Source organism: Osmerus mordax, chromosome 8 (assembly GCF_038355195.1).
Source record: "Osmerus mordax isolate fOsmMor3 chromosome 8, fOsmMor3.pri, whole genome shotgun sequence".
NCBI classification, from domain to species: domain Eukaryota; kingdom Metazoa; phylum Chordata; class Actinopteri; order Osmeriformes; family Osmeridae; genus Osmerus; species Osmerus mordax.
In genome coordinates, this window is record NC_090057.1 from 2,866,410 (window position 1) to 2,889,299 (window position 22,890).

The window sequence follows — 22,890 nt, forward strand, 5'->3', positions numbered from 1 at the left end:
AAGCGAAACTGCCCTTAGAGGACAACGGGCCGCGATAATGCTGATATTCCCATTGTATACTTGAGGTAACGGAGCATGCAAACAGTTTATTAGTATCTTTCACAACATACACGTGCGGTGAGGTTTTGTGGGAGGGCTGTGCCTAACATCAAGTGTGTGTGAATGTGTGGAGCGATACGAAGCTTGGTTTGGCAAAGGAGACCACTGAACCACTAATATTGTCTCCAGGCCTCTGAGCTACCAGACTCATACAACACCAATACCAAACTTGTTAACACTCTGACCAAAACTAGACCAGACCCAGACCCAGGCCCAGACCCGGCACATACCAAGACAGGGGCCAACAGCACAGAGGGGCCTGACCACTAACCTCGGACAAAAACCATGAAAGACACAAAGGCATGCACACACACAGCAACACACGACATATATGCCCCAAGTGCTTCAGTCACCTCCTATGGTTGGCTGTCAATAATAACCAGTAATGGAAAGAGAGTCATTTGGACAGAAAGCCTGGTGCTGTGTTGACTATCTCCAGTCAGGAGACTGTTCCTGGTCATGCCCAGGATCTGAGGAGACACAGAACCACCTATAAAAGCATGTTGGTTTAACCAACCCCTCCCAGTCTATTAGTTCAAATGACGTTTAATGAGACCTATTAGCAGTGCTCCAAACCAGCACTGTTACTAAAACAGACTACTGACACCAATAACACACACACAGACATACATACATACATAAACACACACGCGTGTGGGTGCACACAAACATACACAAGCTCACACACACACCCACAGACACACTTCTGGGCGTTGTGGCAAACCACAGGGCAACCAGGACCTGTCATCTTATTAAGCACAATGAGAGCCACAGAAACCACATTAACCTCCTGCTAATAACACAGTGACCAGAAGGACCTGACAAACCACTCCCCAAGAGTGCAGCCACACTCCCACTGCAGGCCCGTCAGCACAACCGGGCCTAACATCGCAGTCACGTTACCACAGAGAATCGTTACTTTATCAACCAAACCCAGAAAACTGTAACTGATTCCAAACTAAGCCGGAGGAACTTGATATGGCGGTTCTAGTGGTGTGGGACTCTTCTGGTAACCATAAGGCCTTGACAATTACATAAACTAATTATTAACACACTTACTGACTGACACTCTCATCAACTGCATGGAGGACACGGATGAAAAGTTAACAAGAACAAAATAACAAAACACTGTGTAGCAGATGTCTCTCGTGGACAAAGCAGCTGTTCCCAAATCTTTCAAAGATGATTGTTTTGGAGTGAATAAACGTTCTATCCCTCTCCGTCACTTTGAAAAATATGCAGAAGTTGAATGTTTCAGACAAATGACATGTAGTCGTGACTTGTTTGTGTGTGTGAATGTGTGTGTGAATGTGTGTGTGAATGTGTGTGTGTGTGTGTGCTATGAGCTAAGACAGCCCAGTGTTCTCCTCTCTGTCGGGCCCCTCCAAGGCGTACTAGTGGCCTCCTAATTACCCACTCATTTAACACCAAATAGAGGTGGAATGGCAGACGAGGCCCCCATGTGTAAATGAAGCGTTCAAAGATAGCAGTGGCTGGCTCTGAGCTGGGAGACTGTCAGTACCGGGCCTGGGGCAGTGAGGCTTGGGGCAGTGAGGCTTGGGGCAGTGAGGCCTGGGGCAGTGAGGCTTGGGGCAGTGAGGCCTGGGGCAGTGAGGCCTGGGGCAGTGAGGCCTGGGGCAGTGAGGCTTGGGGCAGTGAGGCCTGGGGCAGTGAGGCCTGGGGCAGTGAGGCCTGGGGCAGTGAGGCCTGGGGCAGTGAGGCTTGGGGCAGTGAGGCCTGGGGCAGTGAGGCCTGGGGCAGTGAAGCCTGGGGCAGTGAGGCCTGGGGCAGTGAGGCCTGGGGCAGTGAGGCCTGGGGCAGTGAGGCTTGGGGCAGTGAGGCCTGGGGCAGTGAGGCCTGGGGCAGTGAGGCCTGGGACAGTGAGGCCTGGGGCAGTGAGGCTTGGGGCAGTGAGGCCTGGGGCAGTGAGGCCTGGGACAGAGAGGCCTGGGGCAGTGAGGCCTGGGACAGTGAGGCCTGGGGCAGTGAGGCCTGGTGGTGGGTCCTAACAGGGACACACATGTGGGGTTCGTCACCCTGTGACCCAGGCTCAGTGACCCTGAGGGAGAAGCGTGTTCCGAAACACAGGTCCTGGTGAACTGGTGACAGCACAGCCATGATTTAATCCCCTTCACAACTCACGTGAAGTGGATTGCTATTGGTGGAATACCGGCGGAAAGAAAAATGGCTTTGATGCGAGGAGTTCAGCATTCTGTATTTACAGTGTATTTCACACCTGGTTTATCACGTCCTTAAGACTTCAGAATATGTCTGTGGGCCGAATGGACTTTAGGACTGTTGTTGTCGAGAGAGAAAACGGTTCTTTGTAAACAAATTCCTTCCTGCCTCCCATCCGCCGGTCTCTAAGTAACGGGCTCAGACTGTGGGTGTTTGGGAGTCATCTGACAGAGACGGCAGATGCACAGGAAATGCTTGCGATCAAAGTGAAGAGCGAGTGCTCTTCGCATATCCGTATGTGTTACTGTGTGAGCACGCATTCTCGTGTGTGAGTGTGTGTGTGTGTATGTGTGTGAGTGTGTGTGTATGTGTGTGTGTGTGTGTGTGTGTGTGTGTATGAGGGGCGTCTATGGCGCCAGGGGGCAGGTTTCATCCAGAATGATGACCTACTAATCCCCGTGTCTCCAGATTTGTCGCTGTCTCTCCGTCTGTCTCTGTGTCCCAGTGCCATGTGTGTTTCTAGGACGGGAGGAGGGTTGTTTGTGATGTGCTAGTCTTCACTAAGACGCCAGAGATGGGAATATGTTTTTATGAATAGGCAGGGCTGGGGAAACAGCTGCCTGCCAGACCAGTTGGCACTGATGGCCATAGTAAAGTTTTTTTTCCTCTTCAGTTGTTTTTATATGGCCCATTAAAATGAGCTGATGCTAGCACTTTGCTACCCAGTGTACCCTTCGCGCTGCACTCTCTCTTATACCATCGCATGGGAAGCAAGGCTATTTCTGAGAAGTCAAGTTAATTAAAAACCTGTTGATTGCCACTTAAAATAATCGGAACTTTTTCCAGTTAAGGGGTTTGAAAAAAGTATGTCTCTATCCTTTGTTAGTGTACTTGTTGTTTTACTATCTCCATTTTAGACAGGCGCCACTATTTAGTACTAGTCCTTGACTGTTGTGATTGGCTATCTGTTCGTAGGACACGCCCACAAATCAGCAAGTCTAACAAAAACAGCCTCAGCCAGTCATTATCACACTCTGGGCGAGTGTGTGCGTGTGTTTGTGTGGGTATATGGGTGTGTGTGGGTATGTGGGTGTGTAGGTGTGTGTGGGTATGTGGGTGTGTGTGTGTGTCTGTGTGTGAGTGTGTGAGCGTTTCTGCGTGTGTGTGTGGATGTGTGAGCGTGCGTCTGTGTGTGTGTGTGTCTGCGTGTGTGTGGGTGTATGTGTGTGTCTGCGTGTGTGTGTGGTGTACTCACTCCTAGGCTCCCGTGGTCCATCCACTGTGACCTTAATGGCCCGGTGGTAAGTGGCCACTTGTGGAGGGTTGGAGAACACCGTGATTGTCAGGGTGAAGCTCTTTCCTGTAGGGACATTAGAACACATCAGTCATTCTCAAGGGCAATGCCCTGCATTCATACACCACAACCCTCAAGACCCAATTCTAGCTAAGCCCATAAAAGCATGTCTTTAAGAGCGCAAACTGTAGTCAAGTAAAGAAAATAAACGTCCCACAGGACCTTTAATACACCTGAAGATGAGGCATTCAGACAGTCAAACAGTTCTTGTGATCATAAGCTTCTCCTTGTCGAACCCTGTCTGTGTTTGCGGGGGTGAGAAGAATCTTAACAGTCACTTCCTCCTATGCTAATCCCTGGCAGTTGCTGCTTTGCCTGGGGCTGACTGTGTGTGTGTGAGAGTGAAATAAATAGTGTGTGTGTGTGTGTGTCGTTCCTAGGATTTGAGTTGCAGGAATTCTGTGACTCCGACTGAAGACGCCTATTCAGCACAAACACTAACATCTGAGGTATGCATAGAACTCACATCACCATGACTAAGCACAGGAAACAGGAAGTAGGAGGCAGGTTTCTTAGTCTACACTCTTTCCTTGATTTTACAGCCTTTCCCTCACTATAATCCATATCATGGTTTTGTCCACTGTTAACATAACACTGTGATCCCATTGATAAGCCTTCACAGCAACAAGATACCTCTTCAGATGACTCACATTCCTTAAGCTGAGTGGATGAGTTAACATTAGCTATTGACCCTGTTCTGAGATCAGATTGGTGTTTTCCCGGTAGTTCCCGGAAGCAGGGAATCCAGGACGGATAGCTGATCCCAGGCCTGTGCCAGAAGGCAGCATTTAGTTATGCACAGTGACCCATACCTAATCACTACATTTATCTGGAACCTTGTTAGTAAATAACATCAAGTTTAAGTCATGGACACCGTCAGGTCTTTGCTTGTCCCATACCTGTGACTGTTAGCCTCTCGCCCTACTCTGCCTTTATGCGCATGTCCTCTGTTCTCTTCACCCTGCCTGCTGGTTGTGTTCTGGTCTTATCTCTCTGTGTAGAGGGTATCCATTTCAGGCACCTGTGTCCTGATCCCCTTAAGTCTCCTATGTCACTTCCTGTGGCAAGATTCCATGTCACAGAGCAAAAGACGCACAAGGTTTCCATGGCAAAGGGGTCCTCTGCCATGCCTTCTTACCTCACTCCCTCCCCTCCTCCATCCTATCCTCTCTCCTCCACAACCGAGTAAAGGCCTGTTTACATATGCCCAAATTCCTCCATCCTCCCTTCCTATTGGATTGACTTCATCTTAGAAAACCATTTCAGAGCAGATATAAAAGCTGGCTGGATGGAAGCTACTTGCCAGTGGAGAAACCAACGTGAGTAAAAGAAGTTCTGGCTCAGATGGAACAAAACAGTGTGCCAAGGAGGACAAAATCACCAGCACTGCATTCCTGCACAATAACATGCTTATCCTGAGAAAAAAGCTTCTTTGTGCCAAACCTCTTACCGTAAATATAATGATTTGGTTTCACAACTTGTAATTGACACACACAGAGTAACGAGAGTGATGCCAAATATTCTGGGAATGTCACTGGTTCCAATGTGACTGGTGCTCAACTCCCTCCACGGCTCCCAGCTTCCTCTAGTGAGAGACAGGCTGACGTCCAGCACCACCCATGGTGTGTGCATGCCTGTGTGCGTGTGCATGCCTGTGTGTTTGTGTGTGTGGCTCAGCAGAGCAGGGTTACACCAGGTGAGCAGGAGCATCAACAGGCTCTCCACGGAGCTACAAAGGCCAGGTCGACCGTCCTGTGGCGGGCCTCTCACCTCTCCCACTGCGCCCCACAAAGCGGAGGTCGTTGAAGCGGGCGACCTGGTTCTTCATCACTCCAGAGGCGTTCCGCAGCTCCGCGGAATAGTTCTCGTCGTTCCCAGCCATCACCGTGACAACGGTCCCATCAGACACCTCTCCCAACGCCACCACCTGACCAGAAGAAGAACTTGTGATGTTGGTTGCCATGGCATCGGAGACTGAGATGGAAACATATTTAGCAGTTTGTGCATTATGTTGGGTTGATTATCAATGTAATTAATAGATGTTAAGTTACTTTGTTCATGTACATAATTATCAGTAACTTACGTAAAATCTATATCATAATGGACAAATGCATTTGTTTTTGCTTGTGATCATTTTACAATGAAGATAGTGTAAAGAGAATTTAAAGGCATCGATTGCTTGAGGCGTAGCCCTTGAGTAAATACAGATGGTGATTCACTTATTCAAATCATGTATCATGTTGATTCTGGTCTATTCTTTTAAACCAGACATTATTTCTACTTCATGCACATGCATTTTTGAACAGGAGGAAATTGTATTCATGACTGTATTAATAATGTTGCTACCACATAGATGAAGGTGAATATTTTACAAAAACTTATTGGATACAGATAAATTAACAATAATTACAGCGGTATCATAATTTAAGGGCAAATACAGAAGACAACAGTTTAATAATTGTGTAATTTTAGGTAAGTGTTAGGTTTAAATCTGGAGCCAAGGCCTAAGGACTTTCTGCAAGACTGTTTCTTTGTTCTACGAAAAGCAATTGATATGAAATTGCAGAATAATCATGTGTCTGTCAGGGTGCTTTCTAATTCACAGGCCTTTTTACAGAACCAACAGCCTGCTGATATACTGCAATGATAGGTGATGGTGAAAAAACGTTAACGATAAAATATTGAACAAAAATATGAATACAATCTTTAGGCCTATTAAATTAAATCAGCCTTTGACATTTTAAATTGAGCAATTTAATTACATTGCATTTCAAATAGTTGATACATTTTCTATATGTATTCATAGCCTAGCCTAATGTATTATCAAAGCAATCGTTTCTCCTAAATATTTCATAGAGTTTACATTAATTCACAGATTTGCAGGGAGCCTAACGCTTTAGATAAACAATAAAATGATATTTTAAATACATTAGAATAATGCGGTTATGGTCGGTTGTGGAGTCTATAATGGATGATTTATCAAAACCTCATCAAAAAAAGCAAAACGTTTATTTTGTTGTTTTTAATAAAAGTAGTGCCTTCTCTTTACGTTATGTCAAGAAGGAATTGAAGCGCGGAGATATCAGAAACATTTAGAGACAACTACTCATACCTTTTCTAGTTTTGTAGTTTGTAGCTAATCGTCTGATAATTGAAACTTAAAAATGACACCAATTCCAAGTAGTCAAAACTTTGTTGATGCATGCGTAATTATAACAATTTGCCACTGACATGTACACTGTCACACTTTGAGATCGGCATCCGACATCTTTTCATACAATGTATTCGTTTTCCAAATCCGAAACGATACAATCCAGCTACCGTGAAGTTTTACTCACTGGGAAATTCATTACAGAAAAATCGAAGTTTGACTTGGTCTTACCTTGAAGGCGACGGGAAGGGTTTTGTTGCAGCGCCAGTGAGAGGGCAGGACTGAGCAGAGGAAATTGGGACTGTCAGTCCGTACCAACTCCGCCGGGTGGTCAGCGATGATTTCGGCCATGCTGCGGTTTTCGTGCGGACGCAGTCTTGGCACTGCAGCGTCCGGCTGACCCGTCGGTGTGCTCACATCGTTCATCTTTCCCGGGACCGGCTGCAGGCTACTCGACGGTGGACTGAACCTCCGACTGGCACTGGGATCTACGGGAATTCGCATCACACCAGCCTAGATTAGCGAAAAGGCACCGAGACTAGGGAAAAAACAAATACAACTGTTCTTCACTCCTCTGAGGGCGAAACTCCGAGTGCTCCGTTGGTGCGAAACTTCAGCACTGCTGCCAATGGAAAATGGGACACGCAGAGCGCAGAGTTGCAAAACCCTATCCACTACAAACTTCAGCGGACGACTTCGAGTGAAATAAAATACTGTCCTACTAGAACACCATGTTTGAACGCATGATAAGGATGTTTCTGACGACTCTTCAACTGATGTTCAACTTTTCAATGTAAATGTCCAAGACAAAAACAGATTGATGTGTGAATATGGTTATGAATAACCCAAAATAAAAATCCAAGCACTGTAATTTACTAAATGAAACTAAACTGGAACAATCCATCCAGATGTTTTCTACTCAAGACGTTTTTGTCTCTTTTTCCTTTCAGTGAAAACTTAAAGCGTAGCTCCAGGTGCGTCATTGAAGTCTTTGTGCCAAGCTGAAAAGCTAGCTCTCAAAGCCTGCAGGCTATGTACACAAAAAAGTTTTCAAAGACAAGAGGAGTAAGGTACGAATATTGCTTTGAACCACACATTGAAAAGCAGTTTATAGCCAGCGGTCGACACAATTGAATGTAGGCTATCTGCCATATAATGTGCAGGCTAATAAAGTATAGTCCAACAATGAATTCAACTTAAAGGGTTAAAAATATTGTTGAAATGTAAGAAAAAAAGCCGGCTAGATGAAAGAAGCGGAAAAACGCAGCCGGGTTTGTAGCCGTAAATGTGGTTAATGTTTGGAGGCCGGGTTTTCCCGTGCTGTGAGTTTTGTGGTTTATATAGCTACAGCGCCCAGGAATGATTGTGCTGATGCTACTAGAGCACGTGGTGTCTTGATTCACATCTATTGGAGCTATCGTGATCAATACTGTAGTGGACGTTCATCAGCCAATGTAGGCTACTCAGAATTTGTGAAATATTCTAAACATGGTTGATATTTTTAGAAATAGGGCTAGTATCTTAATTTTTTTCCCTTCAGAAATAGCCTACTTCAACATTCTTTAAAACAATTCCGGTAGCAAAATGTCATCTAAAAAAAACAAAAACATACCGACATGTTATGAGTTCCAGGGATAATCCACACACCTACAATGTTCAACATATTCTACTAGACTGAATTCGCTTTAGACCATTCCGAATAGGCTTGACCGTTAATCTCCCCTTTCCCTGACCCCGTGAATGCCGCGAGCCTTGGACACACATGGCCACGTTAAACAACAAACTAAGAGATCTTATAACGAACTACTTTAGTAGTAGTATTTATACACTGTTTGACAGAGAGCCGCTTGCCTTCGTCTCAGGCAACAGAAACTAGGTATGACCAAACCGAGCCTCGAGTCAATGAGTCACCAGAGAGCTGTGACTCAGGTGGAGACGCGGGAAGCCGAGCGTTGAGTTACACTCGCTCGCAGGGGAGTGCTGCCCAGTATGCTCTGGTATACTTATATTATTTAGGGATAAAGACGGTTTTAAAGACCATTTAAACAATTAAAGAGAATTGATTGTGATATCATATCGAATTTACGTTATCTATTTAATAAGAGGCATTATTTAAATGATCTGAATTGGTTTATAAGTATAATTATTTATATATATATATAATAATATAGAGTCAACTAGAGTTAATTTGAGATGAAATATATCCTGGCACGAATATAAATACAAGTCGTCTAAGATTGGTCACAGACTTTTGGTTAAGCGTAATTCCAGTTGTCTATATTGACGTTACGCAAATCCATTATACAGTTTGAGTCCGCATGCGGCATTGCATTTTCATACTGCATGTATGCATTATGGCTTATTGATTCAGTTGTGGCCTGAATGACAAATGTCCTTCAAAGGTATTCTACATTTTAGTTTTAAACACAGGAATAAGGCTGAGAAAACAACTGTCAATTTATACAACAAATTTGGCAGTTGGAATTAATGTCTCCCATTTCATAAAAAAATCTCATTGGCCTAAAGCCTGAAACAAAACAGAATTGAACCACCTGCATGTCCCAGGCCTTCCAAAGAGCTGTGGTTATTCAGCCCCTCACGTCCCTACTGTAGAGGGCATCCTCTTCCCTCTGAACCCTCTGGGCTCCACCTGCACCACTCCCTTCACTGCTCTGGCTTGGTACAAAGCCATCACTCATCTAGTCAGACAAGGCAACGCCACATCACACATCACCAGCATCACAACACCAGAGGCCACAACACCAGAGTCCACAAAACCAGAGTCCACAACACCAGAGTCCACAACACCAGAGTCCACAAAACCAGAGTCCACAACACCAGAGTCCACAAAACCAGAGTCCACAACACCACAACATAGAGCCACTTGGTTCCCTGTGCTCTTTAACAAGCTTTACTGAAGGGACTTAACTACAGGGACCTTTGATATCGGCCTCTATTTCTACATGAAACAGACTACAAAAAGCACAGATGTCAGATTAATTATTCTCTTTATTTATGGAACCCTTTTTTGTCACGTACAGTTGGTTGATTTGGGTCTCATAACCGAGATAACTGATTGTTACAGGCAAGATTATTGTTTGTAAGTACACAGTAACATCCTCACAGCAACAACGTCATACGTTTTTAGCCGTTTTAAAATGATGGCAGTGCAAACGGAGGCTATTTTGACAGGGTAGGGGGCTGAATGAGTTGGTTGTGGTGCGTGTGTGAATGAGAGGATGTGGGAGGGACATATAAAGGGATATAGTATAAAGTCAAAGAAAGCTCTGACATGCATTTGGCTCTTCGTCACATGGTAAAACGAGTGATTGAGTTACACTTCCGTTAGATGGTGCCCAAAGAGCTATATTGTTGATATTACCCAACATTCTCCAAGATCAGCTCCCAATTTATGGATGGATACATTTGACCAGTTGTAATTAAATCTGTTAGGGCAGTAAACATGGTCTTACTGTAAATGCAGGGGGTATTATTTTTAACAGAAAGGGAGTTGAATTTCCCTTCTGATAATATCTGTCTTTCACCACTGAATTTATTTTCAGTGATGCGGAAAAAATCCACAGCATGATACTGCAAGTTCATTTCAGAACTGTTTATTTGTATTGCTTTTAGATATTGCAGTGCCACTGAGCTTTGGACACGTGATTAACTTAATGTGAAGTCGTCACTGTACGTGCAGTATATGTTATGTATTATATTACTAATGTTATAGTGACACAATTGCTCTGTGGCATAGTTCCATAAGAGTTCGATCTACCCATGTCCCAGCTCCTTCCTTGCCACATGTCCCTGTGAAGGGAGTTAAACTCTGACAAGCTGAACTCATCAAAGGGTGCTTGTCTCATCTGACTCTGCTTTGGATCTCTGCAGAACGGCCTGCTCTGTCTCACCGGCTTTCTCCATATTCATCTGTCTGTCTGTCTGTCTGTCTGTCTTTGTGTCAGTCAAATTTCAAGTTCAAGTTCAAAGTTAATTACCATTTGTAACAAGTACAGGTATGAGGTACAGTGGAATTCTCTGGATATCCTCATGTCTGTCCGTCTGTTCTCTTGATCAAAATGTGGTCTGAATGTTTGTGTGTAGTTGAGTACAGTGTGTGTGTGTGTGTGTGTGTGTGTGTGTGTCAGAGCTAGGCTAACCTCTGAGTCTGGGTCTACTGTGTAATCCCTAAGGGGAGACTATACAAAGTGCAGTTCAGTCATATTTAAATTCAGTGTTTCCTGGTTGTTAAGTTTCACATTTGGAAACAGAATAATAGTCAGAAGTGGTCAATGTTCGTTCTCTGACTGAATACGAGCCATAGCTACTAGTGTCAGAAACTCACGCTTTCTTATTACAGTGTAATAAATATAGTCTGATTCTAAGACTGGTTCTCTCTTTTGTTCAACAGCACAGCTGGAAGTACTCTGGCCCAGTTCTGTTTCAGTTCATCTACTGAATTACTCCACATGTGGAACTGGAAAACTAAGCTGTAATGCAACTGGGAGCTCCATCCCAACACTAAATCAGATTTCCCTGCATGATCAATAAAATAAGATTGAACACAGATTGATCAGATATGTCTGTCAGAAGTACTCTTGGTACACTGGAGGAGAAAGACACTGCATGTGTGTCGTTAAAATCCGAACAAGGAAGAGATGACAGCGTTTTCAGTTATAGCTTATCTGTCCAATTCCACATCCAGGTTTAATGTGACACGCTGACACACACTCAGGCCACCAACTGTCTGCCTGCTCAAGCACATACCACACACACACACACACACACACACACACACACACACACACACACACACACACACACACACACACACACACACACACACACACACACACACACACACACACACACACACACACACACACACACACACACACACACACACACACACACACATACACCTAACCCTTCTCTATTAACCACACTTCATTAAAAAGAGGATGTGTCACACAGAACTCAATGTTGAGGGCAAATGTAAATAAACAGGAGAGCAGGGCTGCACCAGAAGCCTTCAGACATGCACACACACATCAACATGTTTCATGTCTAACCTCCCTATGTAAAGCCAGATTACGCTAACTACTTTTCTCTGCCTCCGTCAATCCCTCCCTCTCTCTCTCCTTCACTCTCTTCTTCCCTCTCTCCTTCCCTCCCTCCGTCTGCCTCCCTCCTCTCCCATCTCTTCTTCGGCGTACTTTCATCGCACTGGAGAGGAAAAGTACAGCCACTTAAAACTTGGGATTAAGGCTCCATTTCACAGTGGTGCATTTTTCAAGACACTTAATTATAGCTTCTAGAGGAGGGCTGTGATGAGGCCCAGAGCCCTCTCTGCTCTAACGGGATGTTTCCATGCTTGGCAGGCCAGCCAGCGCTGCGCTGGGGCAGAAAACGATGATGCTCAGAAATCCTACTCCTATACCTCACCAGGACCTCAGTCACTCTCAGCCTTCCACCCACAGATCCTAGATCAGAGTAAGCTCATAATGACTGTTTGTCACTGAGAATGTGACATCACTACGACCCATCAGGAAAGCTTCTCTTTGTGTGTGGGTGTGTGTACAGTATGTGTGTGTGTGTGGGTGTGTGTACAGTATGTGTGTGTGTGGGGGGGCGTGTGTATAAGTCATTGACATAGATGACTCGTCTCAAAATGTTTTGCTAACCATTCCAGCCAGGCAACTGATGTGAATGGCAGAGAAGTGGCAGAAGACTTGAAACAGAGGAAGAATGACAGCTGCCAAAAACTGTTGGACGGAGAGAGAGGGGAAAGAGAGGGAGGGAGGGAAAGAGAGAGAGCGACGAGAGACCGTATGAGAGAGAATTCTGTGTCCTGTCAGCGTGTGTGTGATATTTCAGTCATGCTTTCTGCTCCCAACATGGCAGAGTGTAGCATGGAAAGCGAGGTGGGGGGTTGGTGGGTGGAGGAGGGGGGGGGGGCAGGGATGGAGGAAGAGGGGGGTGCTTGTGGTGGGGGGAGAAGGGGAGGGGGGGCAGGGATGGAGGAGGGGGGGGGGGTTGAGGTGGGGGGAGAGGGGGAGGGGGGCCAGGGATGGAGGAGGGGGGTGCTTGTGGTGGGGGGAGAGGGGGAGGGGGGCCAGGGATGGAGGAGGAGGGGGGGTGCTTGTGGTGGGGGGAGAGAGGGGGAGTATCAAGACAATTTCCTCTCCGCTCTTATTGCTCTGACTGTCTGCCGCCCGTTGCCTTCATGGAGGTCCCTAATTGAGATCACTTGTGCTTAAAAATAGGAACAAAAAGGAACTGCTGTGGCCGGGGAGAGGAGAAAATAGAGCAGTAATGTGTGATGAAGGGTGCCATTAAAGAGTCCTAACGACCCAAGTCAGCGTCAGGCACGGCCTTCAGACTCCGCCGTCTACCAAGGATCCCTCTGATGTTGACGTGTCACACACCACCTGCTGTCACAGCACCTTGTGTGTGTGTGTGTGAGGGAGAGTGTGTGTAATTGGGGTTCGGGTAGCACTGTGATAGGATATGGTAACAGTGCCTGGGGCAACATCCAGAAAAAGGGGTGGATCTCACAGTTGCTATAATGTGGCTGCATACACAGCACTCTTGGGTGTGTGTGTGTGTGTGGTGTGTTTGGTATAGTTTGTCTCACATTCAATAATAAATCCATTCTCAGACTTCATCACACAAGTTCGGATTTATAAATTCTGCACTCTCTTTATGTCGTTAGCAGCATTATCAAGAGTCCTGACACTTCATCAAGACACTGTGACTAATCACCTCCTCCCTGGCCTCCTCCCCTGGCCTCCTCCCCCTGGCCTCCTCCCCCTGCCGTCCTCCCCTGGCCTCCTCCCCCTGCCGTCCTCCCCTGGCCTCCTCCCCTGGCCTCCTCCCCCTGCCGTCCTCCCCTGGCCTCCTCCCCCTGGCCTCCTCCCCCTGCCGTCCTCCCCTGGCCTCCTCCCCCTGCCGTCCTCCCCTGGCCTCCTCCCCTGGCCTCCTCCCCCTGCCGTCCTCCCCTGGCCTCCTCCCCCTGCCGTCCTCCCCTGGCCTCCTCCCCCTGCCGTCCTCCCCTGGCCTCCTCCCCTGGCCTCCTCCCCCTGCCGTCCTCCCCTGGCCTCCTCCCCCTGCCGTCCTCCCCTGGCCTCCTCCCCTGGCCTCCTCCCCCTGCCGTCCTCCCCTGGCCTCCTCCCCCTGGCCTCCTCCCCTGGCCTCCTACCCCTGGCCTCCTCCCCTGGCCTCCGCCCCTGGCCTCCTCCCCCTGGCCTCCTCCCCTGGCCTCCTCCCCTGGCCTCCTACCCCTGGCCTCCTCCCCTGGCCTCTGCCCCTGGCCTCCTCCCCTGGCCTCCTCCCCCTGGCCTCCTCCCCTGGCCTCCTACCCTGGCCTCCTACCCCTGGCCTCCTACCCCTGGCCTCTTCCCGCAGGCCTCCTCCCCTGGCCTCCTCCCCTGGCCTCCTCCCCTGGCCTCCTCCCCTGGCCTCTGCCCCTGGCCTCCTCCCCTGGCCTCCTCCCCTGGCCTCCTCCCCCTGGCCTCTGCCCCTGGCCTCCTACCCCTGGCCTCCTCCCCCTGGCCTCCTCCCCTGGCCTCCTCCCCTGGCCTCCTCCCCCTGGCCTCCTCCCCTGGCCTCCTCCCCTGGCCTCCTCCCCTGGCCTCCTCCCCTGGCCTCTTCCCGCAGGCCTGGTCTCTGAGCACCACCTTAGACCCGCTGGCCTTCCCTTCAAACCATCTATCACTCAATCTGGTGTGATCCAACTATTAATCAAACAATGAGCTGGGCCCTGGGAGACAGGCTTGAAGGATTGGTTGGAAGGAGACCTGACACGTCCAGGAGTGGTACAGAGCCATGGCTGGGAATCGGAACCCTGTAAAGCGCGTTGATTTTGGACGGAGAACCTCTGTAGGTGCTAAAGACAATACAGACACTTGGGCTAGGCCAACATTCCACTTTACAGTTTTTTCTTTCCTCTGTGTATTTCACTGGTCTACTTCCCCTTTGCAAACTACCCGGCTAGTTTCAAAATATTTATAGTACATCTGCAAGACATGCTGTTCTCATGTATCCAGGACCGTTTAGCTGTATTCATTATGTGAGGTAAAACTAATACCAGATTTATAGAGGGGGATTTCACTAGGTTCCCCTTGTCCTGTAGTAGATTGAGGATGATTTATGTGAGGTGTGCGCTTCAGAAGAGATGGATAGAGTGACTGGGGAGAGAGGCACACAGGCAGCGCTCCAGACTAGCATTCGCAGGGTGGCTATCCGCTATCACCCAGGGTCTCCAATGCTTCCTCCTCCCACCGCTCTGACAGGAGAGCTGGAGAAAAGGAGGGAGGGAAGGAAGGAAAAGAGGTGAGGATGTATGGATGTAAGAGGAGAGGAGGAATGTCCAGGTGCACCAAGTCAAACTTCGATGTAAGGAAGTCGAAAGGAGAAGGCCAAGCAAGAAAATAGTGTTCAGTGGATGCTCAATTGAACACAGACATAAACATAGCCTTCTAGAACGACAATGATATGCCTGGCAGGGCACTGTATGCTAATGTTTTATTTTGGACGGTCATAATGCATAGAACGTGTCTGTTTAGCTTGGCTCCCCTCGCATGGTGGGGATACTGGGGGTTTTAGCAGACACAGCTTTCACCCGCTGTAACTGAGACTCTGCTGGAAGCCAGAGATGTAGCTTGCTTTCCCGGGCCCAGCTTGACTGCCCTGCACTCTGCACAAGTCTCAGTGTGTAACATGTAAACATCAACATCGATTCAAAACTAAAAGCCACTGTACGTCCAGCTCTCTGAGAGCAGCCAATCAGATAGCACAGAGAGAGAGAGAGAGAGAGAGAGAGAGAGAGAGAGAGAGAGAGAGAGAGAGAGAGAGAGAGAGAGAGAGAGAGAGAGAGAGAGAGAGAGAGAGAGAGAGAGAGAGAGAGAGAGAGAGAAAAAAAATGAAAGTGAGAAACTAAGAGAGTGGTGGTCACAGAAAGGGCCACAGCACCGGGGGAAGCAGACCCAGCCACAGCACTCTGTTTTGGGGTTTGGATCCCTCCCTCTCTCCTGACACACATCCAGCTCGCTCTCATTCACCATGGACACAGTCCAAACTACCGACTATGAACTCTACAACCCGGAGCCATCCAGCGGATCAGATTCCTCAGCATTTAGACATTTAAAAGCAGGCAGAGATCCATGTGTGATCCTCTTGACTGGCCTTGGAGTCAGGGCCTCACATGTAACATGTACTGGTCCTGGAGTTCCTGGCCCAGCCAACCAGTCAAGCATGCTGGATGGTATAATGAGTGAAGCTGACAGTGGGGTAGCAAGTTCAGCCGTGTCAGAGCCAAGAGCTGGACCTGAGCCCAAAACTCCAGCCTGTAATTACACCAACGCTATTAAGCTACTGGTCAGCTATGACTCAGAAAGAGGGGCTAAGGTGGTTAGGAGGTTGGGAGTGGGGGGAGGGATGGATGGGAGTAGAGGGGCTGTTAGTCCTGAGGATGTCCTCAGACAAACCACCACCATCCCTCCCCCCCCCCCCCCCCAAAAAAAAAACGAAAGGCATAAAAGACTCACTCTGGGGAAACATGATTTCACAGGACATGAATGAGTATTGTCTGATAATGCGACCCATGACCTTGTGTTTTTCCGAGCAAGACAAACTGTTGTTTCTTCCAGGGTAGAAGGGCGTCTTATGGTGTGTGTGCTCTGCCCCAAGCTGAGATTCAGATGACGCCTGCTTTCTGTTATTAAAATGTACTGAGCAGTCCTGAGCAGTGAGTCTCAGTCTGGGAGAGTCCCACAGGGAACATCAATTTCATTGTGAAACGTTGTTCTTCAAAAAATGATCCATTTTGTGGTGTGCGTTATGACATAGGAGAGTATCTAAATGCCTTACACATAAAATGCCTCCTTGGCATTGAGACTGTTGGGATGTGGTCTCAGCCTGACAATTAAATTGTCCACTTGGAGTACTCTCTCACTGTGGAAGCAAAAGATTTAAATCATCTTTCCAGAATTGATAACGTTAAATGTTTAAAACCTCATTTCATGGTGCCATATATCATTTTGATGGAGTCTGGCAGCCCTGGGAGACAGAAATGTCTCCAGTAGATCCATCGTTTCAGACGTCTAATGCCAGGCCTGAACCTTGCTTAGCCCTCCAACAGGACCACAACACACTCAAAAAGAACAGGGTTGTTTCAATAATCGTCTCTAACTGTCAATAAACTTTACAATACATCTAGACTCAGGCTTGGCCCACCACAGGGTGAGAACCAGGAAGTTCCCTGATCGTAAGTGAAGGTGAGCTTCTCAGTGTGGTGGGTTCAGTAATGTCACTCACCAAGCACAATCACCATGCTGCTACAATCCTCAACTCAAGACGATAACACAAGATATCTCAGCCCTCATTATGTATGGGGGCTCATTATCAGCAGAGATTGGAAGTATTTAAGTAGATTTTTCAGGTATCAGTACTTTACTTCACTATTGATTTTTCTGACAACTTTTTACTTTCACTCCTTAAAATGTGTACACAAATATCTGTACTTTCTACTTCATACATTCAAACCAGGCTTGTTACTTTAGTTTTAATCTGTATTTGGTCGCCTTTTTTTCAATTTCCTGGCTACATGTTTCAATGCAGCCAATCAGACGTGGCTTTTAATAACCAGAACAGGTTACGCTAACCCTTAGATATTGCTTTCTTAAACCTACACTCAGCTTGTGGGGCGGCTGTGGCTCAGGGGGTAGAGAGGGTTGTCTATTAATCGCAAGGTTGGCGGTTCGATCCTCGACTCCTCCTAGGTCACGTGCCGAAGTATCCTTGAGCAAGACTCTGAACCCCAAGTTGCTCCCGATGGGCAGGCCAGCGCCTTGCATGGTAGCTCGCTGCCATCGGTATGTGTGAGTATGTATGGGTGAATGAGAGGCAAACATTGTAAAGCGCTTTGAGTACCGCTAAGGTAGAAAAGCGTTATATAAGCAGTCCATTTGCAGTCCATTGTGCAACTTCTCACTTTTTTCATGGACCGATAACAGTTCGCCCTCACGGAGATCTCTCCCATTTCTAGATTTTTCTTAGAAACCGAGAAAGCCATGTTAGATTATCCGTAGGGAACACATAACTGACCAATTATTTATCTGTTAACATTAACGACTAGCAAGCAAGCTGACAATCAGATCATTGATTACATTATAATTTAGCTAAAAGTGGCTGATTTAGCTAATTAGCTGGCCTAGCTAATGTTATTGCTCAATCCCTAGATAGCTAAGCTACCTTGTGATAGAACTAGCTACTTTTACTGTGTGTGAGATAGATAAACCTTACCTTCATAATTTTCCATGTAGCTGGACACATACAATTTGAACATCTTTTCTCTCTTGCTTGAAAGGCAGCGACATAGAATCCTATGCACATCGTTACTTGTCATTTAGGGAAGATCATCCAAACTCCTTGTAAAAAACAGCATTTTGTGAGACTGAGATCTAACTTAACTGCTACTGTAGCCACCAGAAGCTGTTGACCTGGCTGATGCTGACATTTCCATTTTTGAAAATCGGATTTCGAAGATACAAATCTTTTATGCGCTTTTAAAAATCACTTTTCAAAGATACAAATCTTTTCTGCGCTTTTGAAAATCATGGATACAAGATACAAATGTATATTCCGCGTCTATGTACAGTTTTACACTTGCAAATCTTGACCCATAATGCAGGTCACCAACTTCCGGTAGCTAGTCTAGCAGTTACGTAAGTTCTCTCACACTAAATGCTTTTTTTATGAGTAGGTCGTCGGTGATCTTCCCAAAATGACAATTAATGATGTACATAAGGTTCTATGTTTCTGCCCTTCAAGCAAGAGGGAAAAGGGGTTCAAATTGTACATTTCGAGCTACATCGACAACAACGAAGGTAAGGTTTATCTAACTCACAGTAAAGTAGACTAGCTAGCTATCGAACGGATTTGAGCAATAACATTGTCTAGCTAGGCTAGCTAGTTAACAATTTTAGCTACATTAATTTATAATGTACTCAATTATCTGATTGTCAGCTGTTAGCCAGCTACCGTTCTTCTGGTCGCTATAAAAGCCCCCAGCCTCTCGGTCCTTTGTGTGTGTAGTTGTACTCTTGTGCGGGTGCGTTGGTGTGTATGTGCATATATACGTGTCTGTTCCTGCCTATGCTTGAGTGCCTATATCTGTGTATGTGGGTGTAAACGTGCATGCTTGTGTGTGTATGTGTGCGTAGGTGCGTGTGTGTGCGTGTAGCAGTAAAGGGCTGGCTCAGAGACTCTGGTTAACCAGACTGTAATTTGGAGGCCCACTGGAGACTCCCAACAGCCTCTTAGTGTTTGTTTACCAGAGAGCTTGACTCTACTGTTTCTGCTGCGTTCGCAGGGACTGGGGGGTTGCCGTGTATTTGTGTGTACATATGTGTGTGTTTGTGTGCTAAAATGTACTGTATGAAGTGAAGGTCACAAGTCTAACTGATCCTCATCAAGCTTTTTCCACCAGACATAACCAGTAAACAATAGCACAGAGCTATCTTCAGCAGATGTAAGATAGCTTAGATCTGATTCTCATGGAACTATATTTCCAAGATTTCTTCTTTTGCACATTTACTGAGCTTACAAATTGTGACACCACTGTGTGCTGTTTTTCTCATCCGTCTTAAAGTTGTAGCGTTGTAATTTAACTTAAAATATATTTCTCTTTTGTGTGCTGGAATTGGACCATGCTTATGAATAAGACAACAATAGAACACAGCTTCAGAAAGGCACACGTGAAATGCATTTGTCAGCAAAAAAACATGACTGTTATTTTTGTTTGTGCAGAAAGCAATTCTCCCGAGACAGAACGGCACAGTATTTTCTTTCATTCTCTCTGTCCCAATTGCGTTTCCCTCCCAAACAAGGAATAAAATGAAAACAATACAAATCAAAAGAGCACGGCCCCAAGCCTGTCATTTAGCTGTAACTGCGAGTAGACTTTAGTCTGAGATTTTTTTATTTTTCTTTCTTTCACTCTCTTTTACCCTCATGTATGCACACACACACACACATACACACACACACACACACACACACACACACACACACACTAATACACATAGAAAGTCACACATAAACAGTATTGTTGAGTCCTCCTGAAAAATCCTGACAAGAGAGGAAGTTGGGAAGCGTGTGGAGATTGAGAATATCTGATAAAATATTTCTGCTCCTTTGGGATGTCTGTCGATCAATCAAGATCATGAGATGATGATATGAATCCTTAGATTGGACTCTTTCCAGGCAGAGAGAGAGAGAGAGAGAAACAGAGAGAGAGAGAGTTCTATTTCCTCAGGGGTGGAATAGACAGTCAGTGAACAACAGATGACAGCGAGCGATGGAAGGCGTTGACGGAACAACAAAACATTGGAGTTCGGCTAAGCTCCCCTATCTTCTCCAAGGCTTCTGTCTATAGTTGTGAGTGAGTGGAGTGAGTGAGTGACAGAAACACGCAGCACGCAGACAGACTGTCTCTGGCAGGTTCTGGCTGCTGTTTGATGAGATGCAAATGTATTAGATGGTTGTTGTGGATCAGGAGACAGAGGAGGGAAAGAGGCCCACCCAAAGAAAACAGGGGTAAAGTGCCTGTAAACTGGAGAGTCACTAACAATGTAAGATACTCACATCAAGTTCCTCAAACAACTTCAATGTCTGTCAGTGAGAGACGAGCTGACAAGCCCCGATCTTTCTGAAGTTATGGCAACACAAGTTACAGAGAGTCAGGGATAATACTTTCCCAGAGTTTGTGTGTAGCACTTCTGTCACGGTCATGTCATGGCTAGGCACTTCTTTGTCACGGTTGTGTCATGGCTTTGTCTGGTCATAGCAGCTATAGCAACAACACACATTACAGCATGTGTGAGTCTCGGTGTTTGGTCTCGGTCCCTATTGTGCTTTTGTCCCTGATGGTGCAGAGGAGAAATCCCCTATTCTCTCATTTTCTCTCTGATATTCCAGTTTTTTTCTCCCTCTCCCTCTCCCTCTCTCTCTCTCTCTCTCTCTCTCTCTCTCTCTCTCTCTCTCTCTCTCTCTCTCTCTCTCTCTCTCTCTCTCTCTGTCTTTGTCTCTCTCTCTCTCAGGAGGCCACTTTCCAAATGAGTGCTGCTGTCCCTTGCTTCACTGTACTCCCTGGAGACCTGTCAGTATCAGCTACAGAAACTACTGTACACTTCAAAGCCAGACCTGTGTACTACACACTCTTCTTCTATAGCTTTTGTGTCTCTGGGGTGTATACAGTTTCACTCCCTGTGTGTGTGTGTATGCGTGTGTGTGTGTGTGTGTGCGTCACAGGTGGTGAGGAGGTGACTGGTCTGATTAGTGCAGTGACCAAAGAGACGCCCACCTATCACATTTGTCACTGCCCCTTTCCTGAAAGTGTGGGAGGGGAAGGGGGGAGGGGAAGGGGGGAGGGGAAGGGGGGAGGGAGGGAGTAGTGGGGGAAGGAGGGAGTAGTGGGGGAGGGAGGGAGTAGTGGGGGAGGGAGGGAGTAGTGGGGGAGGGAGGGAGTAGTGGGGGAGGCAGGGAGTAGTGGGGGAGGGAGGGAGTAGTGGGGGAGGGAGTGAGGGTTGGGGAGGGAGTGAGTAGTGGGGGAGGGAGTGAGGGTTGGGGAGGGAGTGAGTAGTGGGGGAGGCAGGGAGTAGTGGGGGAGGGAGGGAGTAGTGGGGGAGGGAGTGAGGGTTGGGGAGGGAGTGAGTAGTGGGGGAGGGAGTGAGGGTTGGGGAGGGAGTGAGTAGTGGGGGAGGGAGTGAGGGTTGGGGAGGGAGTGAGTAGTGGGGGAGGGAGTGAGGGTTGGGGAGAGAGTGAGTAGTGGGGGAGGGAGGGAGTAGTGGGGGAGGGAGGGAGTAGTGGGGGAGGGAGGGAGTAGTGGGGGAGGGAGTGAGGGTTGGGGAGGGAGGGAGTAGTGGGGGAGGGAGGGTTGGTAGGTGTCATAATAAATGACCACCCCCGCCATGGCAGATGGGAGGTGGTTTGAAAGAGACAGTCTCTTGTGTTGCTCCTACGCTATGGCTCACAAGTGCAAACTGATCCCTCTCTTTGTATCTGATATGAGGCTCTATTCCCTCTTACAAAGACACACACACACACAGACAGCACACACACACACACACACAAATACATACAGCACACACACACACTGGCCTCCCTCATCCTCAGTTGCCAGTGCTGTCAGATTACCATAAAAGGCCTGGGTGGGCACTGAAGGGAGGGAAAGCAACTCAGATTTTCAGGTGTGTATCTGATCTGCTGCATCAACACCTCAATGCTGCCGGCATGAGTGTGTGGGACGGTCATTTGAGCAATTTAGGAGATGGGCCTGTGTGCTATTAATGACACCACACACTATCCAGCTCCTGTTCCTCACCCCCATACATCTCTGTCTCCTTCCGGCTGTACATTAACACCAGATACACACACACACACACACACTTCTGGTGTGGTACAAACACATACACTCACACACACTTTGACGTGGCATGAACACACACGTGTACATTTGCCGAGGCGAGGGGGGGGGGGGGGAGGAGGAGGGGGTGGAGGGGATTGGTTCCAGGTGCCAGTATGAGTGAGAGCATTAATCAAACAGACAGCTTCTCCTGTCACTGACACCTGGGCCCCCTCCACCACCCACCTCCCTGACACCACCCACCACCCTGACACCACCCACCTTCCTGACACCACCCACCTCCCTGACATCAAAGACCCAGCGCCACACTGTAGGCCAGCCATCATACTGTACTCACCGCCCGACACCGTGCAGGTACACTATACCTATTTACAGTGTGTTCAGCATCATGTGCAGGTTTAACGCTTGCATTGTCTAAATTGGATTTTAAGAAACAAGTTAAATATATTTTTCGCGTTCTCACTGTGTTTCTCAATGTCCTGTTGAATGATAATGATTGGAGTAAACGTTCACTTTGGATTCTCAGTTCTCGTGATGTGCCAGTTCCAGTGATCTGATGCCGTGCTATCATCACAGAAGATTCACCCTGTTGAATTTAACTTGATCCTCATCCTCACCTTTACACGAGCACCCAAACTCACCCTTGCACTAATCCACCAAGCCCCTCCCCCACCCTAACCC

General features: G+C 47.2%; 1 protein-coding gene across 1 annotated transcript in view; it reads right to left on the minus strand.

Annotated features, from left to right (window-relative positions):
* runx2b (RUNX family transcription factor 2b) overlaps window positions 1-22,890 on the minus strand; it is a 40,647-nt gene that overhangs the window by 12,167 nt on the left and 5,590 nt on the right. Inside the window, exons 2-4 of the mRNA XM_067241844.1 lie at window positions 7,014-7,270; window positions 5,402-5,558; window positions 3,533-3,637 (exon numbers count right to left, since the gene is read on the minus strand). Of these exons, the coding sequence (XP_067097945.1) occupies window positions 3,533-3,637; window positions 5,402-5,558; window positions 7,014-7,270 (519 nt within the window). The remainder of the gene's footprint in view (window positions 1-3,532; window positions 3,638-5,401; window positions 5,559-7,013; window positions 7,271-22,890) is intronic.